General features: G+C 39.2%; 1 protein-coding gene across 1 annotated transcript in view; it reads left to right on the top strand.

Annotated features, from left to right (window-relative positions):
- The first annotated feature begins 1,502 nt into the window (after positions 1 to 1,502).
- Grik1 (glutamate ionotropic receptor kainate type subunit 1) overlaps positions 1,503 to 22,554 on the top strand; it is a 386,955-nt gene continuing 365,903 nt past the window's right edge. The window contains exon 1 of the mRNA XM_029470320.1: positions 1,503 to 2,280. Within this exon, the coding sequence (XP_029326180.1) occupies positions 2,163 to 2,280 (118 nt within the window). The 5' untranslated portion in view covers positions 1,503 to 2,162. The remainder of the gene's footprint in view (positions 2,281 to 22,554) is intronic.

Genomic DNA, 22,554 nt, shown 5'->3' with positions numbered 1-22,554 from the left:
GGAGAGAGAGATTGGTTGGTTGGTTGGTTGGTTGGTTGGTTGGTTGGTTGGTTGGTTGATTCTGAGTGCTAGGAACCAAATAGGGCAGGACAGGAGGGAGGGAGGGAGGGAGGGAGGGAGGGAGGGAGAGATGGATGGAGAGATGGATGGATGGATGGTAGATGGATGGGTGGATGAATAATGGAGAGTGTGGCCTTCTTTTAAGGCAGATCATGTCATTGTTCCTATCTGGTTTTAGAAACAGTCTAAAATAAGTTGAAGTTGATTTTTTCAAAAAATTCCATTTACTATTCTTACTTTTACTTTTCCTCTCATTTAACCAACACAAAGAAAGCCCTCTTTCTTCAGTACAAGAACTTCATGTGTCTGCCTACAGCCACTTATGTCTTTGATCCTTTCCATTGGTAAGGTGCACCCCTAAATCTGCATGAATCATCTTCTTATCAGAGTTCATGTTCTATTTCCTCAACTTTCATGCTGAAAAACTGAGAAGTTACTAGCCTCCAGAAGTGACACTACAGCCTCTTCCTAGAAAATACAGTGTGGTTTTCTCATGATAAGTTCTTCAGGGAACAGAGTCTCTGCCAGCAGGAATAAGCTACTCAATGTTCATTTGTGGAATAAGTGAATTTTAAGATACACTGCTCTTGTAATCTTTTCACATTCTGGGCTCATATAATTACAAGTGCTTCTTTTATGAATTAACTCAATTTAGATCAACTTTCCAAATTCCTACAAAGGATTAAAAAAAAAGCACCTTGAGGTGTTCACACAGAACCAGCAAAAATTTATATGGAACATTCCCCAGAAAGCTCATAGGAAATTAAGCCAACATGAGCAAACGCTGATTTCCCGGGGGAAGTGTCCTTGTCCTTCTACAGAGAAATGGTCTCTAAACCTACATTGTTAAAATAGCCTATTTCCAGTGCTCCAATGTGACAGTCAAAAGAAATTAAGAAAGCTGCGTGCCCGAAGCTGCCTCTTTCTCAGTTCTGCGCTTGTAAATGGAAGCAATTTTCAAGACATTATGCCTGGTTCAAATAGGAAGAGTCGCTATAATCTTAAAAGACTGAAGGGTACCTATGTCTTTTCCTTCTTCTTTCTCCTCCTCTCCCTTTCTCTTCATCCTTCTCAGAGTTAAAAATGGAAACTCTGGTAATTTTTAAATATTACTCGCTGAGGTTGTGATTTCCTATCACGTGCTACGCATCTCTAAGACCCCCCTATAGGAGCCTAGGCATAAGGCTGTCATTAACAAGGAGTACCAGAATTCCCTTTGCCTAGGGACCAATAGGTTAGATTTGATCGGTCTTGGGGATGCAAGACTCAATCGACTTTTCAGCACCACAGAGCGAAGTTGAGGGGCTGCATGTGTGAGTGCATGGTGTAAATTGTGTGTGTGTGTGTGTGTGTGTGTGTGTGCGCGCGCGCGCGCGCTCTCGCATATGAGCACGAGTGTGAGTGTGTGTGTGTGTGTGTGTGTGTGTGTGTGTGTGTGTGTCCGCGAGCGCGTGCGCGAGTATGCGCGCTACTGAGTGTGTCTGGCTGGGTTAGTAGGGTTGGCTGGGGCGGGCAGTAAATAAAGGGTGGGGCCAAGAGAGGAGGAGGGAAAGCGGGACTGTGAAAGAAGCAAAAGCCTGGGTTGTATCACAGTAAACCCGCTGGAGCTCATCCTGTTTGGTCAGAGCGCTGCACCAACTCCCCCAGTTCCCTCTCTCCTTGGGTGTCTTCTTCCCTCCTTTTCTCTCTTTTCCTCACTGCACCCTGAACCCTCTACCCACTCCCCCACCCATCACTTCTGCATCTGACCAGAGGACGAATGAGTGAGACGTTCCAGCAAATCGAGGCAGGAACTTTCCTCAGCTGGTCTCTGGGCTCCAGGAGCGAAATCCTGCTGATTCTTGGAGGTATGCAGCCCATGGAGGAGGAGGAGGACGAGCAGTGATGGGCTAACGACCCGTGCAAGAAGCCCCAAGCAGCTCAGTCTCGGACGCCCGCTTCACGCTTGTTCCCTCCACCTCGCTCTCCTGAGAGCAGAGAGCGCGCGGTGTGCAGACTCGGAACATCCAGGGAGGATGAGGCGGGGACCCAGCCCAAGTTGGGTGCATCTTGCGGGCGTGAGGCCACGACTGTGTTTCGGCATGAATTAAGAAGCTTGGAAGATGGAGCGCGGCACAGTCCTTATCCAACCCGGGCTCTGGACCAGGGACACCAGCTGGACACTCCTCTATTTCCTGTGCTACATCCTTCCTCAGACCTCCCCTCAAGTGCTCAGGATTGGTGAGTGAGCCCGCGGAAGCGCTCCGAGCCGTGAGCTACAGGGGTCGCGGTCGCTCTCTGTGGCCGCCAAAGCTCAGTGCGCCCCGGGCAAGGCAGCGCGCGCTGGTGTGGGGATGGGAGTTGGGGATAAGGGGTCACCGAGCACTTAAAGCTTCACAAGAAAGTGGGAGTTGGTCCCTGCTTCCTTCCTGACAGGTACCAGCTTTCCCGGAATGTATGATTGGCGGGTTTTTTCAATCTGAGATCCAAGAATCCGAGCCATAGTGCGGGGATCCAGGCTCAACTGGGTTGGCTCCTACTCTACCATCAAGTCACGCGCGCACCTTTGACCACTTGAATTGGGCTATTGGAGGCGGGGTGAAATCTCTCTTCCAGGTGCCTAAGTGGATGTGCATCAGTCCACTAGTCCGGATTACAGAAAAGCATGTCAGAACCTTAACAATAGAATCCCCGAACCATTAGCGCCATGGGAATATCACACAGCATGTTAGCTCAAAGCCTTCAAGATTTTACCTCTAAATTGCGTTCTTTTGTATGGAGTCTGGAAAGTCTGAAGGTGTGCACTGGCGAGCTTGAGAGTGCAGTGAGCTGGGATGATGGTCAGTGAATATTGAAGTTTCCTTTCCGTGCCCTATCTTACCCACCTGCTTACCACTCAATGTCTGCTAATCCCCAAACCAGACAACTTCCGGGAAAGGTTGGGATTAAACCTCCAAAGGGATTAGAAAGAGACTACTAGAACACTAAAGACAGAAATCTTGAGGTGTCACAAACAGAACCAAAGACCAGCATTACTAACAGAATGGTCATTGTGGTCTCATGTAGATGCATGCACAGCCTCACTGCCAAGCTTTGGTCAGTGGAGATCTTGGCTTTGGGCACTAACAAACCTGTAAGGTTTTTCCTTTTAAAACTACTGTGGGTTCTGTATTTTAATTTTCGGCGTGCCTTCTAAGTTCCTATTCTTATTATAGATGGTCTCGGGGAGAGCCATAGGTGACCTGTTGACTGCTGACAGGTCTCCTGGCTTCTCCCCTTTCTCCTGGCTTCTCCCCTTTCTCACTTAGGGGGAAAAATGAAGCCTGGGACTTCAAGGTTTACTCTTTCTAAGAATTGACTGAGTGGCCTGAGTGTGCTGGCACCTTGTGCAGCAATTAACAGTGAGGCTCCAAGCCGTCCCGTCCATTTCCCTAACTACAGTAATACTGATCTTCAACTAGTGAGAGCCTCAGAAAAATTCTGAACCTACAGCTTGCTTATTTACTTTTGCACTGAATATGTTCCCTCCCCTCCAAAAAAATAAACTTACTCTTTGAAGGGCATTTTTCTCTAGGCATGTAAAGTATAGTTTTTAACTGAAGGGAAAAATCCCAAATACTAACTTGACATGTGTCTTCTAGAGTATGGAGGAATGTCTGCATTTAGTAGATAGCTTAGACTCACTCTATAATGATAGATTTCCAAACAGCTTTTAAAGAATCACAATTGATTAACTAAAACCATCTTTGCCCAAGATAAATTCAAGACTGGACTTTGAATGCAGGTCAAATGTGCTTCCTGTAGCAAAACAATAATGTGAAGAACACAAAGTAACGAAAATGTGTAACAGTTCCCAGGGGTTATCCACTTTATTTGTGCTTTTGTGTTATACACCTTGAAAATGGCAACCTTGGGTTAGAAACAGCCTTCCCAAATCCTAAACAATTACAGCCAGCCGTTTGAAAATTGTTTTCAAAACAAAAACAACCAACATCCCTCACTGACCTTATGATACTCGCCACAAAATAATTGAATTTCTTTCCTTTAATATATAAGCTACAGTGGGTGAAGAAACATTGCACGTGCCAGTGTTTATATGCAGCACACAAGTCTCCCCTCTATAGTGCTTTGTGACCTGTTGCTAGCCTGGACACTAACAGGCTGTATGTAGAGACCCACACATAGCTTTTAAATGAAAAACTTCAGCACCATGGAAACCAGCGTTACCTCAGAGGGAACCTGCCTTTTACAGTGAGTCTCCTGTCAGTCAAGCCCAGTACTGAATGCAAAATATCAAAGGAATAGGGAAGTAAACAAAACTGTATGTGTGAGAAGGAGAATAGAAATTGTATTCATTTTCACCTCTTGTTTTTCTTCTTCACAATCTGCCAAGCTCCCAGTCAACCAACAAACAGGGACTCTGGATTATCAACGTGCATCCTTGCTCAATAACTTGAAATATCTTCAAGTTCAAGATAAAAGCCAGACACTTATAATTGCCTTCATATGGAAAAGGCAGCCAAATGGTGCTTTATAGCTTTCTTGGAGTATCTGCTTAAACTTTAGCAACTGAGGAAAGTGCAAATGTAGAATAAATTTCACACATGGGATCTTAGAAGTTTCTGAGAATGAACACGTCAGGTCCTAGCATGTGTGCCTAGTGAATATGTCTTGAAATATGATTGTATCGGTAATAATCTTATATAAAGCTGGAAAACCACAAAGGGAATCCCATGGAGTGTGGTGCCCTAAATGTCACTACTGCATCGAAGAACTGTTCCAGTCACTTACAGAGGAGAAATGTATGCGCTTGCTGGAGTCAGTTCTGCTCTTTTGTGTATGCCTGTGTATATCAGAAAGCAGTTAACCATCATATATGTGTACTTATCCTGTGAGCCACACCATTATCGGCATCCTCTTAAATATCCAAATGTAGCATTCTGCCCTTAGTGGGGGGAAATACCCGATGTGTGCAGGCATGAAGGATAAGAGTCCTTTCTGCTAATAACAGGAAGATATGCCTAGTCTATCCTTCCAGCAGTCATGAACACGATGGAAAAGCACAGGACTAAGGGTGGCCAAGCTTCCAAAACAGAGCTTGGTGGAACATGTGTAGGCTCAGATCTCACATCACTCAAAGGGTGTGTGTCTCAGTGAGAGTTAGCCGCTCTGGGCAGGCCTTTGTAATTGTATCTGAGAAGTCAAGTTAAAACTAACAGGACCCTCATTGTCGCATTAATAGAACTAATAGGAACAGAGCATGAAATAGCATATGAGGGGTCTTTAAGGAGTAGTTGGGCTCATTTGCACTCTTGTTGTCGTGTGCTTTTAACTTAATTTTATTTTTGACATTTTCTTTAGGATCCCAGGTTTAAATTTTAATGAGCCTTCGTTTTTTTTCTAAAACATTTAGTATTTCCAAGCCTAAATCCCTCACCTGGAGCCATCAGCATTGGCATCTGCTCCTCATATCTCACACAGGATGGTCAAATACCAATTTTGCAGCTAACAACAAAGCAGTTATGTTACATAGCAAGCCAGGTAGTTAAATATCCCACATAAAGAGAGAAATGTGCCTATTTATATGAAAAGGCGATAATCTATAGTGGAAATCCTGTATTCCTTCTAAGAGGTCCAGTTTATTTTATGCCAATTGTTTTATGTCTATAGCATCATTTTTAAAAGCGCTTAACAGGACAATACCCAAAGTTCCCATTTGGGTCTGTATTGTCTGTATTTTTGATGGTGTGAAATTTCAGTATGGGGGAGGCAGGCAAATGGTAGAGATAAATAAAAACACGTGGCTTTGTACCTTAAGCTCTTGATTTTTTGAGTTAATATTATTCATGCAACACATATCCTAAGAATTATTCTCAACTGTGATACAACCATGAGCAAAACGGATAGGCAAAAATAGTCCTTGAAGCGTATACTGTGGTCATTTAAAGTCTGCTATTATTTTAGCTTTTATTAAACTCTCTGAAATGTTCAAACATGATTTTGTAGAATTGTCCACTTGTGGGACTGCCAACGATGTGCCATTATTTTGTAGATGAGAAGGATCATATTAAGGCCTGCCAATATGTAGTGTATAAGCGGTTCATGCTGCCAAAGTTGGAAAAGGAACCAAGAGGGGAGTTGTTCCTGGGTGAAAAGACTTGCTAGGGTTAACCAGATTCACACTTCTAGAGACACTGGCACTTTGAGAAGCATGTTGGACCTCACACTAACTTGAAATCCCCAACTAGCCCTGGGAAGAATCTTTGCCCTGGGAAAGTCTATTTCAGGGCAAAATAACAATGGAGTTCCTAGCTAGTTTTAACACACTCCTGCAATCAGCAAGTGACTTGCCTTACTTTTCGCTCTGTGTCGTTTGGTCTAAACATTTGGACTGACTTTGTCAGCCTGATGTTTATACCATGTGCCTCTCAACTTTGGCTTCTTTTCTGTGGTTTGTGATGTCTTGTTTTCATTGAGAAACACTGTGGTTTGGTGACTCTCACTAAATTATATCTCTAATTGCTAGAAGTGTGTGACTAGGAAGGTAGCCCTTCTGGCATTTGGTTTTAAGTATCTTGCATTAGACTCTGATATAATATTTATGGGTCTATGTGTGCTCCTACATATCTGCCTATACCATGCTGTAATCAAATGATGGAGGTATGGACTCTTTCTGTGAGTTATTAGGAGATAAGGGAGAATGAATAGGGCTTACATTTGATGTTATTAGCAACAAGGAAACACATTCCCTTTAGGAAACATTCAACAAATGTCATCAAGTTGGAGAGGAAATGCATGTGTATACCTAGGAAACATTTTTTTTTTAGATCATTGCATGGTTGATTGAAGTGGATCTGAACAAGAGTGTCAGAGACAATAGTAGCTTTCCTGCAGCCTTCCCCATTTTCCATATTCTTATTCTTATTCTTATAACACCAAGAATATGACCCATATCCCAAAAGTTTGTAAAATCTACTTGTATCAGAAATAGATATTCACAGAGTGATGAAGAAATCCAAGAAGGAGATTCATGTATCCGACTGTCATTTTAAGACTGGCCCACCACTTGAAGATTAACTACAGACATGCAGATTTGAAATCAAGGTGAAGTGCACTAATGTCTGTACATTGCATATGAGGTGGTGAAACCCCATGAAGACATGTCTCCACTTTGTGTATTACTGAACAGGACAGGAGATCTGTAATATAAAATCATCTCTTTCTCTGATCTAGTGTGTGCAATTGCCCTTGCTTAAGGAATCATGAAGTCTACTTGCATATTACAAATATATAAATCTGAACATTAAAAATACATTGAAATCTTTCGGAAAAATAAAATCACAAAACCGCTTTTCTTCTCTTTAAACCTAAATCAACCCCAATTAGACTGGCAGAAGGTTCTTATTGCATCATGAGTGTCAATGTCTTATCAAACTTATGAATCTAGAACATGGTAGAAGAGACATTGACCAAAATAATAAAAACAAAATAAAACCTCAGTACTTCTAAAACTCAGCTACAAAGCCCCCACTGCTCCTTGAGCACAACTCAATCTGCACTCTTCTTTCTGATGCATATTTAGAGAGACTTGAAGGGAGATTTAGAGACTCACATTTTTTGTGAACTATGATTAAAATCAGATAGTTTAATTTTCAGCTTATAGATTTACTTACTGAAGTAGGGGAGCATTCTGAGATGTCATGCATAGCATCTCCCCTTCAGCCACATGGGTTCTGCAGATCAAACTCAGTTTGCTTTACTTTGTAGAAATCCGAAGATTAATTGTTACTAATTTGGAGAATGGAATGTCATTATAACGTACTATTTTCATTTAACAATGCAAAAGAGAATGGATGAAAGTGAATTATTTAGTGTACTGAGCAAATTCCAGAACATTCAATGTTAAGGCAGAACATCCATTTTATTTAATGGCTGATTAAAACTCAGTCCGTACAAGGCTTATAATATACACGCATGGGCTTCCTAGCTAGGTCAACTGAGAAGGTCTGAAACAACAGCGTCCCAAGAGCTCCCTGTGCAACTAAACACTCAAGAGTCCACAGAGCAAAGGATGGTTCTAGAACCAGGGATGACAATCATCTTCCCAAGGGGGGAGAAAATGGGGGGGGGGGGAGGGGGACGGGTTACTGTAGTTCAGAGCAGCAAGTCCTTAGTGTGGTAAAAAAGGAACCTTGACTACCTGGCCCTCCTTCCCTACTCCACAGATGGTAAAAGAGCAGACAAATCCCAGCAGAAGGTATACCTTCAAACTAGATTACCAATCCTTATCAGGAGAGCCAAGGTCATGGAAAGCATAGAACAGTCACACTGCAGTCAAACCTACTGAAAGACAATGAGAAAAAAAAAAGTAAACTAGCATCCATATAAGATCCCAGAACAGAAAAAGATGTGAGGTAAAATCTAAGCACCTTGCATAAAAACCAATATATTTATAATCATTTATAGTGGCTCTTTAATCTTGATAAATATGCCACAGTACTTCATGAAGTAAATAACAGGAGTCATTGAGTATACTGGTGTATGTGAGACATTGAGTATATTGGGGTGTGTGAGACATTGAGTATATTGGTGTATGTGTATTGCTGTATGTGAGAAATCTTAGGCTATTTACTCAATGTTTTGATAAATTAAAACCTTAAGAAGTAAAATACATTAAAACCAGAAGTCCAAAGCATGTCAGGTCTTCTGGAATTACCTCCTCTCAGTACATAAAGATCTGAAAGTAAATCTATTAAGATAAATAGAAAAAAAAACCTTTCTATATAGTATGCTAAATAGTGTGTTTTATAAGGATCTCCTCAAAATAAAAACAACAGCAGTTACTGTTAGAAAATTATTAACAAAATAAACTTTGTATAAAACCTACTATAGACAAAAATGTCTATATGTCTTCCTGAGAATTCTGCAAATAGATTATGGAGAATCAGACATTAACTTCTTGGCTTCCAACATGTGCATGATTTTTTCATACTTAATTAAATGTAATTTAACTATGAATATTGATTCGGGCATTGGAATATACTCTGTTAAAGATGGTTAAATGCTGATGTCCTTGAATGGAAATTTACAACAATCTATTTGCAAAGAATTCCTTTCTTAGCCAAACAGCCTAAATATGCCTTTAAAAATCGATACTCAATTCCCAGAGCTGATAAAGTATTTCATAATTCAAATTGGAAAAGGATGGTGAAAATCAGGTCTTTTTTTTTTAATGAAAATCAATTGCAACATTGAAGGTTCATCTTACTGTATTATGTGTAATATGTACAGAGATATTCATAGGTGTGTTGTGTGAGTGTGTGTGTGTATATGTGTGTGTATACATACATGTGTTCATATATATTTATATCCATATATATATAGTATTATTCATATATATAGCCATACTATGTAGAGAGAATACTATATATATATATATATAGTGTTATATATATATAGTATTGTGTATATATATATATAAGTAGATATACTATACATATATATGTATGTATACATACATATATACACCCCTACTATAGAGAATAATATACATATATAGTATATACATATATATACTATACATATATATGTATACACACACGCACACATATATACCCATAGTATCTATGAAGCATTTAACAACTGAATTATTTCCTCAGTCCTTTATTTTAAATTTTAAACTATTTCTAAAACATTAGATTATAAAACTTGTGAATCTATAAACATGAGTTGCATTCAGACGGCCCTGCTATGTTTATACTGCAAAAGATGTGATGATTGGATGGTTGAAGAAAGCCATCTCTGAAGTGTCAAGGCAATCTTTACCTTTTTAATCCTGGACAGTTTGTGTTCTTTTAGTTCTTAGGATACATTTGGATCATAAGGTTATTTCTGTACGTGCTCACTGCACTGCCAAGATCCTTTATAAATCACTGTAAATGTTCATCAGCAAAGAATGGTTTAAAAAGTGAACATACACAGCCTTAAAGTATGAAAAAGCCACTAAATATGTTATTTCAAATGAATTATGCATTAAAATAGAAAACACCAATGGAACAATACAGACACAAGTATATGACTTCACATTCAGTGGTATACAATTTGTTTTTGGAAATTTTTTATCTTACTTTTTGAGATTCATATGTAATCATATTACTTCCCCCATTCTTACTCCTTCTAAACCCTCCAACAGACCCCTCATTGATCTTTCAAATTCATGTTCTCTTTTGTTACTTACATGTATGCATATATATAATATATGTACATATATTCATATTCATAGTTATATAAGTATAGTCTATATTACATATGTTTTTAATACTGACTGTTTGGAATCGAATAATCAGGTAGTGTGTTCCCCCCGGGGAAGACCATTTCTCTTTCTCTCGGCACTCGATAGCTGCCTGTATTTCTTTGCACTTATTGAGAACTTACAGTGAATACAGACAGGGAAAATTTGTTCTTTTTGTTAGGACTGTGGATTGGGAATATTTCTTTCATATTGATTCCTGTCATTACTCTTGTCCAATTTAAACATGATTGGATAAAGCAGCCATTCCTCAGATTCTAGGTGATTGAAGCAGTCATTTGCACGCAGATAGGCATCCTGAAAAGTCTGTGTAATGAGAGTCTTTCCAGCCTTAAGGATTTCTTGCTTGCTTTCGTCATGACATCTTTGAGGAAAGTCACTCCCCTGTCCATCAGCTTGAAGGTTGTAGTGAGCAGGCCCATCAGGGCACATCTGCTTTTGGTGCCTTTGGGATGAATTGAGACACTGCTGTAGGAAAACAAACAGCTATGCTATGCCTGACATTGATAGTCTCTGAGCCAATTATGTAGAACTGGCATTATTTATCTGTCATTAAACTTAAGTAGGCACAAGAGCCCAAAATTCCACAGGGTCATATCAAATTGCTCACTGTCAACTTTAAATGCATATTTATACAAATATCTTTTCTTCTTTCTCCCTATGGAGATTAAAGTTCTCTAAAGATCACACATTCCTTCAGGCTGTACATGAGACCAGTTTCCTCCAGTTTGATCCCTGTCTTGGTGTTGACATCTAACTACATTGTGTCCCTGCGCTCATCTCTCACTGGACATCAGATGGCCTCACCTTAAAAATGGAGGCTATGCTCCATCTTCCTCCAGCCTTGCCTCCGACCTTCCAGTGGTAATGAGAGGTAGGGGGTTGAATTCATCTATCATCACACATTTACCTCAACTCTGAGTGCTTTGTGAAGCAAAACTTCCAAAACTAAATCAGTGAAAGTTTATGATGTAGTTGCCTGATGTTTTAAAGAGAAAGCTAACATGATTAAAGCTACCATCTCTACCACTATCTGTCTCTGTCTTTCTTTCTCTCTGTATATATTTATAGAACTAACAGGGATACTAATGAAGACATAGACAAACGTGTATGATAATTAGCTGTACAACATTTACATTAATATTTAAATGTGTAAAATTCAGTCTGCAACCCTTATCACATATATTAATTATATGCATTGTTATATTATATAATGCTACATATAATATTTATCTGATTTTATATAATTACATGCATAGAGTGTGATGCATGACATTACCTACCTTATTGCTATTTTTTATTGTGTAGACTTACATACAAATGTTATATATATTTAAATATAAATACATATTTACATTGATCAGTCAGTGCCATTTTCTCCTGTGCTTCAAATATTCTACTTGGTAAAAACACACACACACACACACACACAAACACACATGCACACACAAACACATGCACACACACATGCACATGCAAGCACCAGTAGTTGCATTTTGGATAGCTGGGGAAGGAGAATGAACACATTCGCTGTGACTTCTAGTGAAAGAAGGACAGAGAAAGGAAGCTGGGAAGTCACCAGAGGGTTGCCATGTTCATGTTTTCTCAGGCTGCATTTGCATTTGAATTTTGTGTGGCCATCAGAATATCTCTCTGTATTGAACAGAGACTACACAGGTGCATTTAGAATCCCACTGAGATGCATTGATTGTGCTTTGCCACCTCTGTGGAATGTTTACTATAAAATACACAAGACTAGCTAATGAGGAAAATATCGTAAAGAAAAACTGAAAATACACACAGATGTTTTAGATAACCATTTATTCCCATATACACTCGGAATCTCATTCTTGGCCACACAAGTATTTAGGAAAGAAAAATGAGATACAGCAATAGATATTGTCTCAGTTTTCTTAAATATATTCTCTAAAATATATAAATAAAAAGCTATGCAAAACTTGTAAATAACGGGAAATAAGAGTATTTAACCAAGTCTTCAACAATTTTAAAGCACCTTTTTATGACTTGAATAGGAAACTGAGGCTGCCCACAATGACCGAGGTCCCAGCAGCCAGGCTGTATCCGGAGCCATCTTCTTGTTATTTTCTTAACACCTTCATTTTCCTCATAAACTTCTCTGAAAAGTAGGGAGTTTATTTGTAGATGAATGAAAAATAATTGGCAAATGAAATGCATAAAAATTTCACAATGCAAAGATCTCACCACCAATCATCACCATTTTAAAATTCAGGACAGTCCCCTAAAAATGAAATCAGAATGTGCCATAAAGCAAATGGATGTGGGAGGTGAGATAAAGTATTATCTTGTCAGGGCTCACGGTGGCAGAGACTAATCCAGGGACATGCTATCACCCAGGGGAAACGTCAATAGAAGAGCCTTAATAGAAATGTGTTGCCCTATACATGCCTGTCCTCTGTCTTAGTTACTTTACAATTGGTTGTGTCAAAGCACTCAACAGAACAGCTTAAGGAGGGAAGGGTTTGTTCTGGCTCAGTGGGAGGGTTCAGTCCATCACAGTGGGAAGACTTGGCAGAAGGATCCCTAGCTACCTACTCACAATCATTCACACACACCACCAGGAATCAGAACGGGCTAAGTTATTCTGCTCATCTGACTTTCTCCTCTTCATTCTGCCTGGAACTTCAGCCCGTTAACATTGCCACCAACACTTAGAGTGGATCTTCCCACTCAAGTAACTCAATATAGGAAGAAACTCCCCTATGAGCATACCTGGAAATTTATTTATCTAGATCCTATAAAGCTAAAAAATCAATATTAATCATTAAAGTAGTTTCATATCTTTTGGACTTTGTATTATGTAAGCATTTCTGAGCAACTTATCTTAGAAATAGTCCAAGGTAAAAAAAAAGTGTCTTTGTATTCAAAAGAACATGGGAAAATACTGGCAGTCATAAAAGAATGGGATGCAGTGTACCAATTCAGAATGTTTACCTTGGTACCACTATTTATTTTAACTCTACCTTTTATTTTGTGTGTATAGGAATTTGGAGATGTAGATAGATAGATAGATAGATAGATAGATAGATAGATAGATAGATAGATAGATAGATACTCAAACATCTGTTCTCCATGGCATGGGCTGATCATGTGTGTGCACAGAGAACTTTGTCACATACATCACTCATTTTTGTGAAAATGCCATAGGACTAGAGTGTCAGAAAGGAAGCCTGGCATGCAGCATGCAAATCTTGTAATCTTATGGTTAATGGTTAATCAAGGACACCTGACCAATGTGGTCCTTGCAGAAGACGGAGAGTGTTGAACAGTTCCTGGAAAGCATGGGAAAGCAAGTTTACTGCCGAGTTCCTGCAGTCTGTGCTGTCTTGTTTCATTCGAGGTCATCCTTCAAATAGATGTTATAGTTTTTAGTAGCTTTTGACCTTTCCTTTTCCCTCCTGAGGCTGAGGATTTAATTTTTGGTTTCTGCCCTCTCTCCACCCTTCCCTTATTCATTTATTCATTCTTATATTTATAGCTACTCTTATTCTAAAAATATTTCAGAGGCTCACAGAGGCCAGATACAGATATTACAATCTGATAAAATGTGCTAATGATCCAAAGGCAAGTGTGAAGATGAAAACAGGAGCGTTTCCCTGAAAAAGTAATCCAAGGGATCAGAAAAAAATATATATATCTTATATATCCTCACTTTCAAGTAATTTAAGGAAGATGGAAAAACAAGACATATCCCAGTGTTGAGAGAATATTTTGGTAGGAAAAAAAATATGGAATTTTAAGGCTAAAAACTATGTGGGACCTTCATCGTATATCAAAAAATAAAGGGACACAATATGATACTACAGATAGTGACCATGTAGTACGTTACCAATGTGTGTCACACATTTGGTCCTTGGAAGTACTAAATGCAAGTTTACAGCAGGACACCAAATGATACTTCCCAAGGTATCATTTCTCCAAAGAGTTGGAATACTTCCCTAGGGGCTGCAGCTGTGGCCCAGGGATGGTCTGCACACCTAGCATGTACAAGATCCTAGATTTGATTCCAAGCATTTGAGGGAGGGGCTCTTCTCTGAAACATCTCATTGTAGATTTTTCAGGTATCCTGGTTTGCTCTGGCAGCCCACCAGGAGAACCAGAACCCTACAGGTCACCACACCAACCTCCCCTTCAGGTAAACACCCCAAAGTTAATGAAGCAGATGTAGATGGAGTGTGCATTCACCCATTGTGAACATCAGAAATGAAGATGGGGAGTTCTGAGAAGTTGAGAATGCCAAATGATGTGTATCGTCAGTACAGATCACTCGTTGTCTGGGTTCAGAGCCTGTGTTTGATTCAGAAAATACTTTTCAGCTCACAATCAACACACAAATGGGTGGTAGATATTCATCAATGATGAAAAGGGGGGTTATAAACATTGTCTAGATGGATAAAAAGCCATTTAAGAAAAAAAAATAACAGGAAAAATAAGGGTGTAGAGCTCTCTGAGACATGAAATTTAAATATTATGTGTTCCAAGGAAGCAAAGGCTAGTTAGGAGCCNTGTCTCCTGCTGGAGCAGAATTTGCATAGTTTATCATAATGAGGTGAGGGTTTTGAGTAGTTAATCTTATAGTAATCTTAAAATAAAGCTCACCATATTGTAGGTTTATTCCTCTCTCTCCCTCTCACTCTTCCCCTCCCTCTCCCTCTCCCCCCCTCCTTCCCCTTCCCCTCTCTCTGTCACAGACACACACATACACACACACACACACACACAGAGGGAGAGAGAGAGAGAGAGAGTTGGAGAACAATTTTCATTTTTGTATTCTCTTGTTTTGCTTTGATATTGTATGTACTTGCTCTTTTCATATGCCTTTGTTTATTAGAATCTAATTTGCATATTTCCCTTGACAATTAAACTGACTTTTCCTTTATCTTCTGTGAACCTGTCAGATGCTCCTCCATAATCCTCATCATTTCCTCTTAGAAGAAACCTCTTCTATCTAACAGGACTATTGATTTTATAGTGCTAAAGGGGAATAACTTTAAACATTGTTGGCTGGCCTGTGTCCTGAATGCCAAGTTTGCCCATGTTTCTTTATATTCCATACTCTGGAGAGCTATACCATGTTTAAAATTCCAAAGCCAGCAAGCAGAGTTTGTGAGTTTCCTGAATTGATCCTGGGAAAAAAACAAAAACAAAAACAAAAAATAGAGGAGAAGGAATAAAATAAAACAGACTAAGTTTTGTAGAATTTTCTGCTATTTTGCTGAAAGAGTTAGCAAATGCTCATTAAAACTCCACAATGTAGCCCATTTTCAAACCCATATCTCTTTACTTGAGCAGGGGGAAAAAGCAATTTGGTAATCCAAGGATCCCTGTCACATCTGTAAAACGCTTCAGCGAGCTACAAATCAAGTAAATGATAGCTTCCTTCTATTATGTTTCTCTTGCAATTTTTTTCTCCAGTTCTTATCTATTTTCTTCTCTTGAATGCATTATCACAAATTTAAGACGTAAGAATTGTGCTGCAATAGAAGTTATTCACTGTAGCTGACTGGGGAATGCTTAAAACTGGCACTTCCACATGACATGTAATAATATGGGTGGAGCCCAGAAAAGATGTTCAGGGACTTTGAAAAGGGGAATTCAACATTATAAATCAGTTAGCCAGCAGCATATCAACACTTTATTTCCGAATTGATCAAAAGCAATAGCACAGATAGAATCAAAGGGAGAAGTCAAATTTTCTGTATATAGACTCAATCACATACCTGTACACATGTACACATGACACAGAATTATGTAGGTCAGTTTAATGAATGATTTCAGGGGTATCAAAGTGTGGTAATCCCTGGTACTAGACACATGACTCAGTCAATCTACCTGCCACAAAGTCATGAGGACCTGAGCTTAGATCCCAAGTCAAAAGCCAGGCATGCTGACCTGTGTCTGTAATCCTAGGGCTGGGGAGGCAGAGAGCAGAGGATCTTGGAGGCTCCCTGTCCAGCTGATCTAGACACCAGATGATCTCTAGATTCAGTGGGGAGCCTGGCCAAAACAATAAGGTAAGCATCAGACTAGATCAGGAACACTCAGTGGAACTCTGGATGGTATAGCCTGGAATGTGATGCTGTGCTCCGAGTTTCTGTCCTTCTGTCTGGGTGTTAGTACAGCTCTCATTCCTCATCAGGCAAGCATCCTTGTGCAATAATAGATGGTGGTTGATGCAGAAACCCAGGATGGGTCAAAGTATCATTAGAGTGCTCATCTAAAACTAGGTCCTTTCCATAACACCCCCTGCCCCAAGGCTGAGGCACCATTATGGATGGGGTGGGGAGATGCAAACAATCGTAAATACCAGAGGATGGTGGTGACCAGAGCAAACAGTATCTTCTGGACACTGGATTCATAATTTCCCAGCAGATGTGTCTGCACAAATTCAGTCCAGTCATCATGCCACCTTGTAGTGGGAAGCACTCATGTGTCCCCACTCCTAAATGAAGAGGTATGGACAATTGAAGGTATCTGACAGAGGGTAAGTCTGTTCGTCTACTTGCTTTAAGGATTCATCTCCTGACAGGTCCACCATGATCAAATGGATGGTTTCTCACCCGGGAATCTATGAATAACACAAATCAGAGTCACTGGATGACTGAAAAAATAATATAGGTTACAAAGTGGGGAAGGGGTAGGAAAGTGGTTGCAGCACTGGAAGACAGTAAAGGGAGAAGTAGAGGTGAATATAATCCAAATTCATTGCATAATATTTTAAAAGAATCAAGGAAAATATTCTTTTAAAAAAAACAAGATACTGAGCAATAGATTAACTTCTGACCCCAACATACACACATCAAATACTCACTCTCTGGGTAACACGGATTTGTAAAAATAAATAAATAAATAAATAAATAAATAAATAAATAAATAAATCTCACTCTATAGCTTGGTCTTGTGTGTCACACTGATATTTAAGACTCTTCTAAAGTTAAAGGGTGTTTCATAATCATCACTTCATATGATTCCCCAAAGCTGTTCAAGTTAACTGAATGGCTGCAAGTCTACAAACAGGAACTGATTTTCCAAAATTAACAGGCAGTCTAACAGCAAGGATGGTCTGTCTAAAACTTCAGTCCCTTTGAAACCAAGATGATGTTTCCACTTGTCTTTCAAGAGCAAACCAAATAAATATGAGTTGTAGCATCACATAAATAGTTAAAAGGTACAGAAAGAGGAATCCAGTCTACCTTGACAAGAACACTCCTACCAGACATAATCCTTCTCTCGGGAATACATGTGTGAGGGGTAGGTTTACAGCACCAGTCAACATTGTTAGATAGGGGATTGCTCTGTACAATGGCAAGCTCTACATATGGTAGAGTATTCTGTAGTGAATAACAGGAGAAAGAATACACTAACTAGTAAGGCATTCATAAAATCAGCGTTGCTCCGTGGAATGAGTTAACTTTTATAGTGGTGGTCTTATATTAAAGAAACAAGCAAATTATTAGTGAAATAATTACAAAAAATTTAATATGCTAGTGCTTTGATTGGTTCGCCTTAAAATTTGTGTATCTTTTGGGATGTATCGTTTGCCTTACATAATATACTATATATTATTTTTCCAAGGAGTAGGTAATTATTTACAATGTACCCCTTCAACTGTTGTGTAAGCTGAGGGAAGATTTTCGGTATTGAATCAAATAAATGGAAAATGATCTTATACCTAGGGAGGAAAAATAGTATTTTATTAGTACAATTTCTAATTAATCCCCTTAATAGTCTACAGACTTGACTAATTTCCAGCCCTTTTGATCTCCTTACAGAACATCAGTATTACCTACAAGAACTATTTTAGTATATCTTCAAACAAAACAAAACAGTAAAATCTGCTTGCCTACAAAACCACCTCCAGCCCACCTTTAGATTTTGAGTGTATATTATACCTAAATGGATATCAGTTGTGTGTTGTGAGCAGCAACTATTAAATTAAAATTCTCAATTTACTGCAACTAGATTTGTTTTAGAACCTTGCCTAATTTTAATTTCCACGCTTCCAGTACACCTTAATTTACATACCCGTGTTAAAGTGAGCTATGTGCTGAGAAACAAAGCCACATTCAAAAGACATAATTACCAGCATAAAGAATGTGAGTGGAAGTTTAGATATTATGAGTCTGACCTGTGCTGGCCTATTATTTATTGATTTATAAAGACTTGACTTCTACTTGAGAACCCTCCGGGAATGATTACAGAATAAGATATTTGCAAAACTGTAAAAATCAAACCATTAAGAATGACAGCAGTTTGAATTAATCATGCTCTCAGTGGGCTGTGCCATGAAGATTAGACAGCCAACCTCTCCTTTCCATTGCAAGGTAGAGTAGAAAAACTTTGCACTCGTGTGTCAGTAGCACCTTATTTGTGGGGGAAAAAAATTAATTCAAATCCTTCCCTCAAAACAGTTCTATTCAGCCACAAGTGACCTGCCTCCTCTTTAAGCCACTTACAAATGCTTGGAGATATTTCTGTTTGCTTCTGCGTGGGGGAGAGAGAGCTGCTATGGCCAAAATTACTACTAACACGCCACGAAGCACAGGACCAATATCCCCTAACCTCCCCAAAATGTTAAACAGAACTACACTTAAGTATAAGTAAAACACTTCAACATACCCACTAATCCCTCCACATATCATGGAAGATGCATGAACTATGTGTTCAAGGAGTTTACAGTGAAGAATTCCATGTGAATGAATTGAACTCACACAACGGATGAGTCCTTTGTAAAGTGAGTAATATTATGAATGAGAGGCTTTCTGAAATTGTGTCAGTCTTTGCCAAGGATACCCCTCTTGTATCAAAATGACTACATGGGATCTATCAGGGAAGCACATACTTACTAGAGAGAATAGAGCAGGGTCAGTAAAGACAGGTGGCCACTGAAGAGTGGACAAGTCTGAGCCTTCATCAATGATTTAGATCTTTGACCAAACATCTTTTGTTTGATGGTGCGTATGCCATCAGTGTCCACTCTATGTCTAGTGGAGAGAAATGAAGCTAGTTCTTTGATTAAAATTGCCATTCTATTTAACCACTGGCTATGTTCCCAAGGGATTAAAATTTAATCCTTCTCTTTGAAGACATGGGGAAATGAAATAGAATGTTCTTATTGCCCTCTGAGTAACTATGAACAAAGAGAGCAAGGTAGTGAATTCCTGGAGGAGAAAAAAATCAAAGACAAAGATTTCTCTTTGCTTAAATCTCTGTTGATTCTGTCTCTGTTGTACCTCTGGTCTTGTCTTTCTTCTTGACCCCTCCTACGATCAAAGGACACATGAAGGAAAGGTTCAAGAAGTTTTTCAGAACTTTGTTGATCTTTACCAACTAAGAAAGTGGAGGCACTGGGAAGTCCTATTCATATGCCCTGTGAAAATCAGTGCCATCCAGTAATGCTACCCTTGTTGAAGTGCAGCTCGGCTTTGTCAAGGACAGTATATGTCTAGACAATCTCATAGTTTATAGGAACAATAGACATTTTAGGAATATGGTCTTACAGAAGAGTCAAAAACCAGTATCTAGCAGTGAGTGTACCCCATGTTGGTAAGCAGATAGCAAGATCTTGAGAACCCACTAGTGATTTATAGAATGTTGCCTTTGCTCAGTTAAAAATTATCACAAAGAAAGGTCAGAACATGGTTTCGGTTTTCTCAAATTCAAGAAGCTAAAGCTCTGATCCAGGCATTCTTATATTAACACATACTTATGGACATCATTGAGATTCATCTATCTGTACTCACATCACTGAAGGCATTCTTATTATTATAAGGAGCCTGGATGTGTTCTGTTCATGTGCAGAGGCTAACCTTGACATCACTGGTGCCATATTTCCATTAAGAAAAAAACCTTTCCTCGGAGGACTATTACCTGCTCCTCCTGACCACCCCCATCACCCTTAAACCACTTTTGGACATAGGAGTTCAATAAAATGTTTCTCTTGCCTTCTGTCCCACACCGTTTTAGCTAATAAAAATTACCTAATAAAATTTTTTTTTAAAATGCAGCCAGAATAGAAACTAATAACAGAGTAGGACTCAGCTACTGATAATTCTTTGCTCCCTCCTTGCTGAGCTCCTTCTAATGGTCATTGTCAGTCTCTGTGCTTTCTCCTGCTCCTTCAGTCATTGCACAGATGCTCTGGTGGTCTGTAGGTCCTTCCAAATGTAACTTAGCCTCTCTTTAGCCTCTCACACACTTACCAAGCACCTGCACCTTTGCAGAGTGTGTATTGGAGTACCTGTGAGACTGTATGTGACTGTGTGTGTGTGAGAGTGTGAGTGTATATGAAGTATAAGTGTAAATGTGAGTGTGTGTGAACATGGATGTGGAAGTGAGTGCCTGCAAGAGTGAAATTTGTGAGTATGTGTGAGAATTTGTGTGAAACTGGAGTGTATGTGATTTTATGTGAATAGGGACTGTGAGTATGTATGTCAGTGAGTGAATGGCTGTGTGTGAGATGAGGGTGTGTGCAAGTCTGTGTGAGTGATGTGCATGAGTGCATATGTAAGTGTGTGAGAATGTGAGTGTAAATTACAAAAGAGTGTGTATGAGAGTGTGCAAGTAGGAAAGTATGTCTAAGTATATATGTACTCTCTCTCTCTCTCTCTCTCTCTCTCTCTCTCTCTCTCTCTCTCTCTCTGTGTGTGTGTGTGTGTGTGTGTGTGTGTGTGTGTGCGTGCGTGTGTTTGTACCTACTGCATTATCTGGGAAATTATCACAGGGAAACTTTCTAGTGCCCGGCAATAAAATCTGGATTGTCAAGCTTGGATCAATGTACATAACAACTCTTCATTCCCTCTAAACACTCTTGAGTCACCCCCAACGACGATATCATCTGCCTCTGGTTTGAAAAACATTCTGTTGACAAGAAAATAAAATCTTGAAGGTAACATGAAAGTACAATGTGAGATTTGTACAGCTGATTGTCCTATCTACACACAATCATATCTTCTAGGTTGTCCTTAATGTACCGTGTTAATAAAGCAGTATGTGCACTTGGGGTATTTTTTTTATCAGTTTGTTCATTTTGCTTATTTTTCAGTTACTTGCTCACTTTCAGTGAATTTTTGTGAATGTGTTTAATAAGCAAATATCCATAAAACCCATTAAATACACACTATGGAAGATTCAAAAAGATGTGAGACTTTAAATTGCTCTCAGCAGGTTTCAACTTAAGTAAAAGAAATGTGAACATACATTGATCAAATGAATCAAGTGCTAATTATAAACATACATTTACATTTCAACTCTACATGTCACTGTGTGGGGACCTGTCTGACTTGTCTTCATTTCTTTTATACAGTGTGAAATGGTGTGGTAATATCTATTTCCCTTGGGGTGGAGAATGAGTACATCCAGGAAAAATAACAAGCCATGTGGGGGATAAAGTCAGTATGTAAAGAACGTCATGGTACCCACTGGTGTTATCATGGATTTATTCACTCTTGGTGATTTTGTGGTTTAGAAGGAAATACATATCTCTTTTTTATTACCAGTTATAGGTGATCAATATTATGCCTACTTTTGAAATGAGGAAACTTGGATGAGGAAAAAAAAAGCTATAGGGTAGCAGGTTCATGCTAATCCAAGATTATGGAAAGTTTTTATAATCTTATAAACATCTTTTCAAAAGGTCAAAGTGTGTTATTATAGATTTTATAAGTTATTGGAGTGGTTTTCATATAAAGGTTCAAGAACCTGAGTTTCTGACTCCCACAGAGGTGAAGCTATGTGAAGCTATATACATGCAACACTTGAATCCATTAAATCAACATGTGACAGTAAGCTTTACCGTAAAACTCTTGCCATACAGGATAACATCACATCTACATGATGAATGCCCACCCAGAAAGAGGCGGTTCATTCGAAACAGGTGTTAATTCAAAGTCAGCGGGATCGGGGATCACGAGCCCATCCTCCCCACCCCTCAACCCCATGCTTTCTAAGCCTGTGGAGGTTTACTAGTCCGAAAGCAAACTTACATGATTTTCACAAACATTAAGTTAGGAAGAAAGTAATTGTGGCATTTGGAAGCAAAATAACTTTGAAATAGGAAGTTTCATTTTAGCTCTTTGGAAGGTCCACAGACTTGGAGCTTTAGGATAAGAAACAACCAGAATGAGATGCTACTGATTTAATCAGTCTCGAGACGACTGCACTGAGAG

This window comes from Mus caroli, chromosome 16, assembly GCF_900094665.2.
Source record: "Mus caroli chromosome 16, CAROLI_EIJ_v1.1, whole genome shotgun sequence".
Classification (NCBI taxonomy): domain Eukaryota; kingdom Metazoa; phylum Chordata; class Mammalia; order Rodentia; family Muridae; genus Mus; species Mus caroli.
This window is presented reverse-complemented; position numbering and strand designations above follow the sequence as displayed.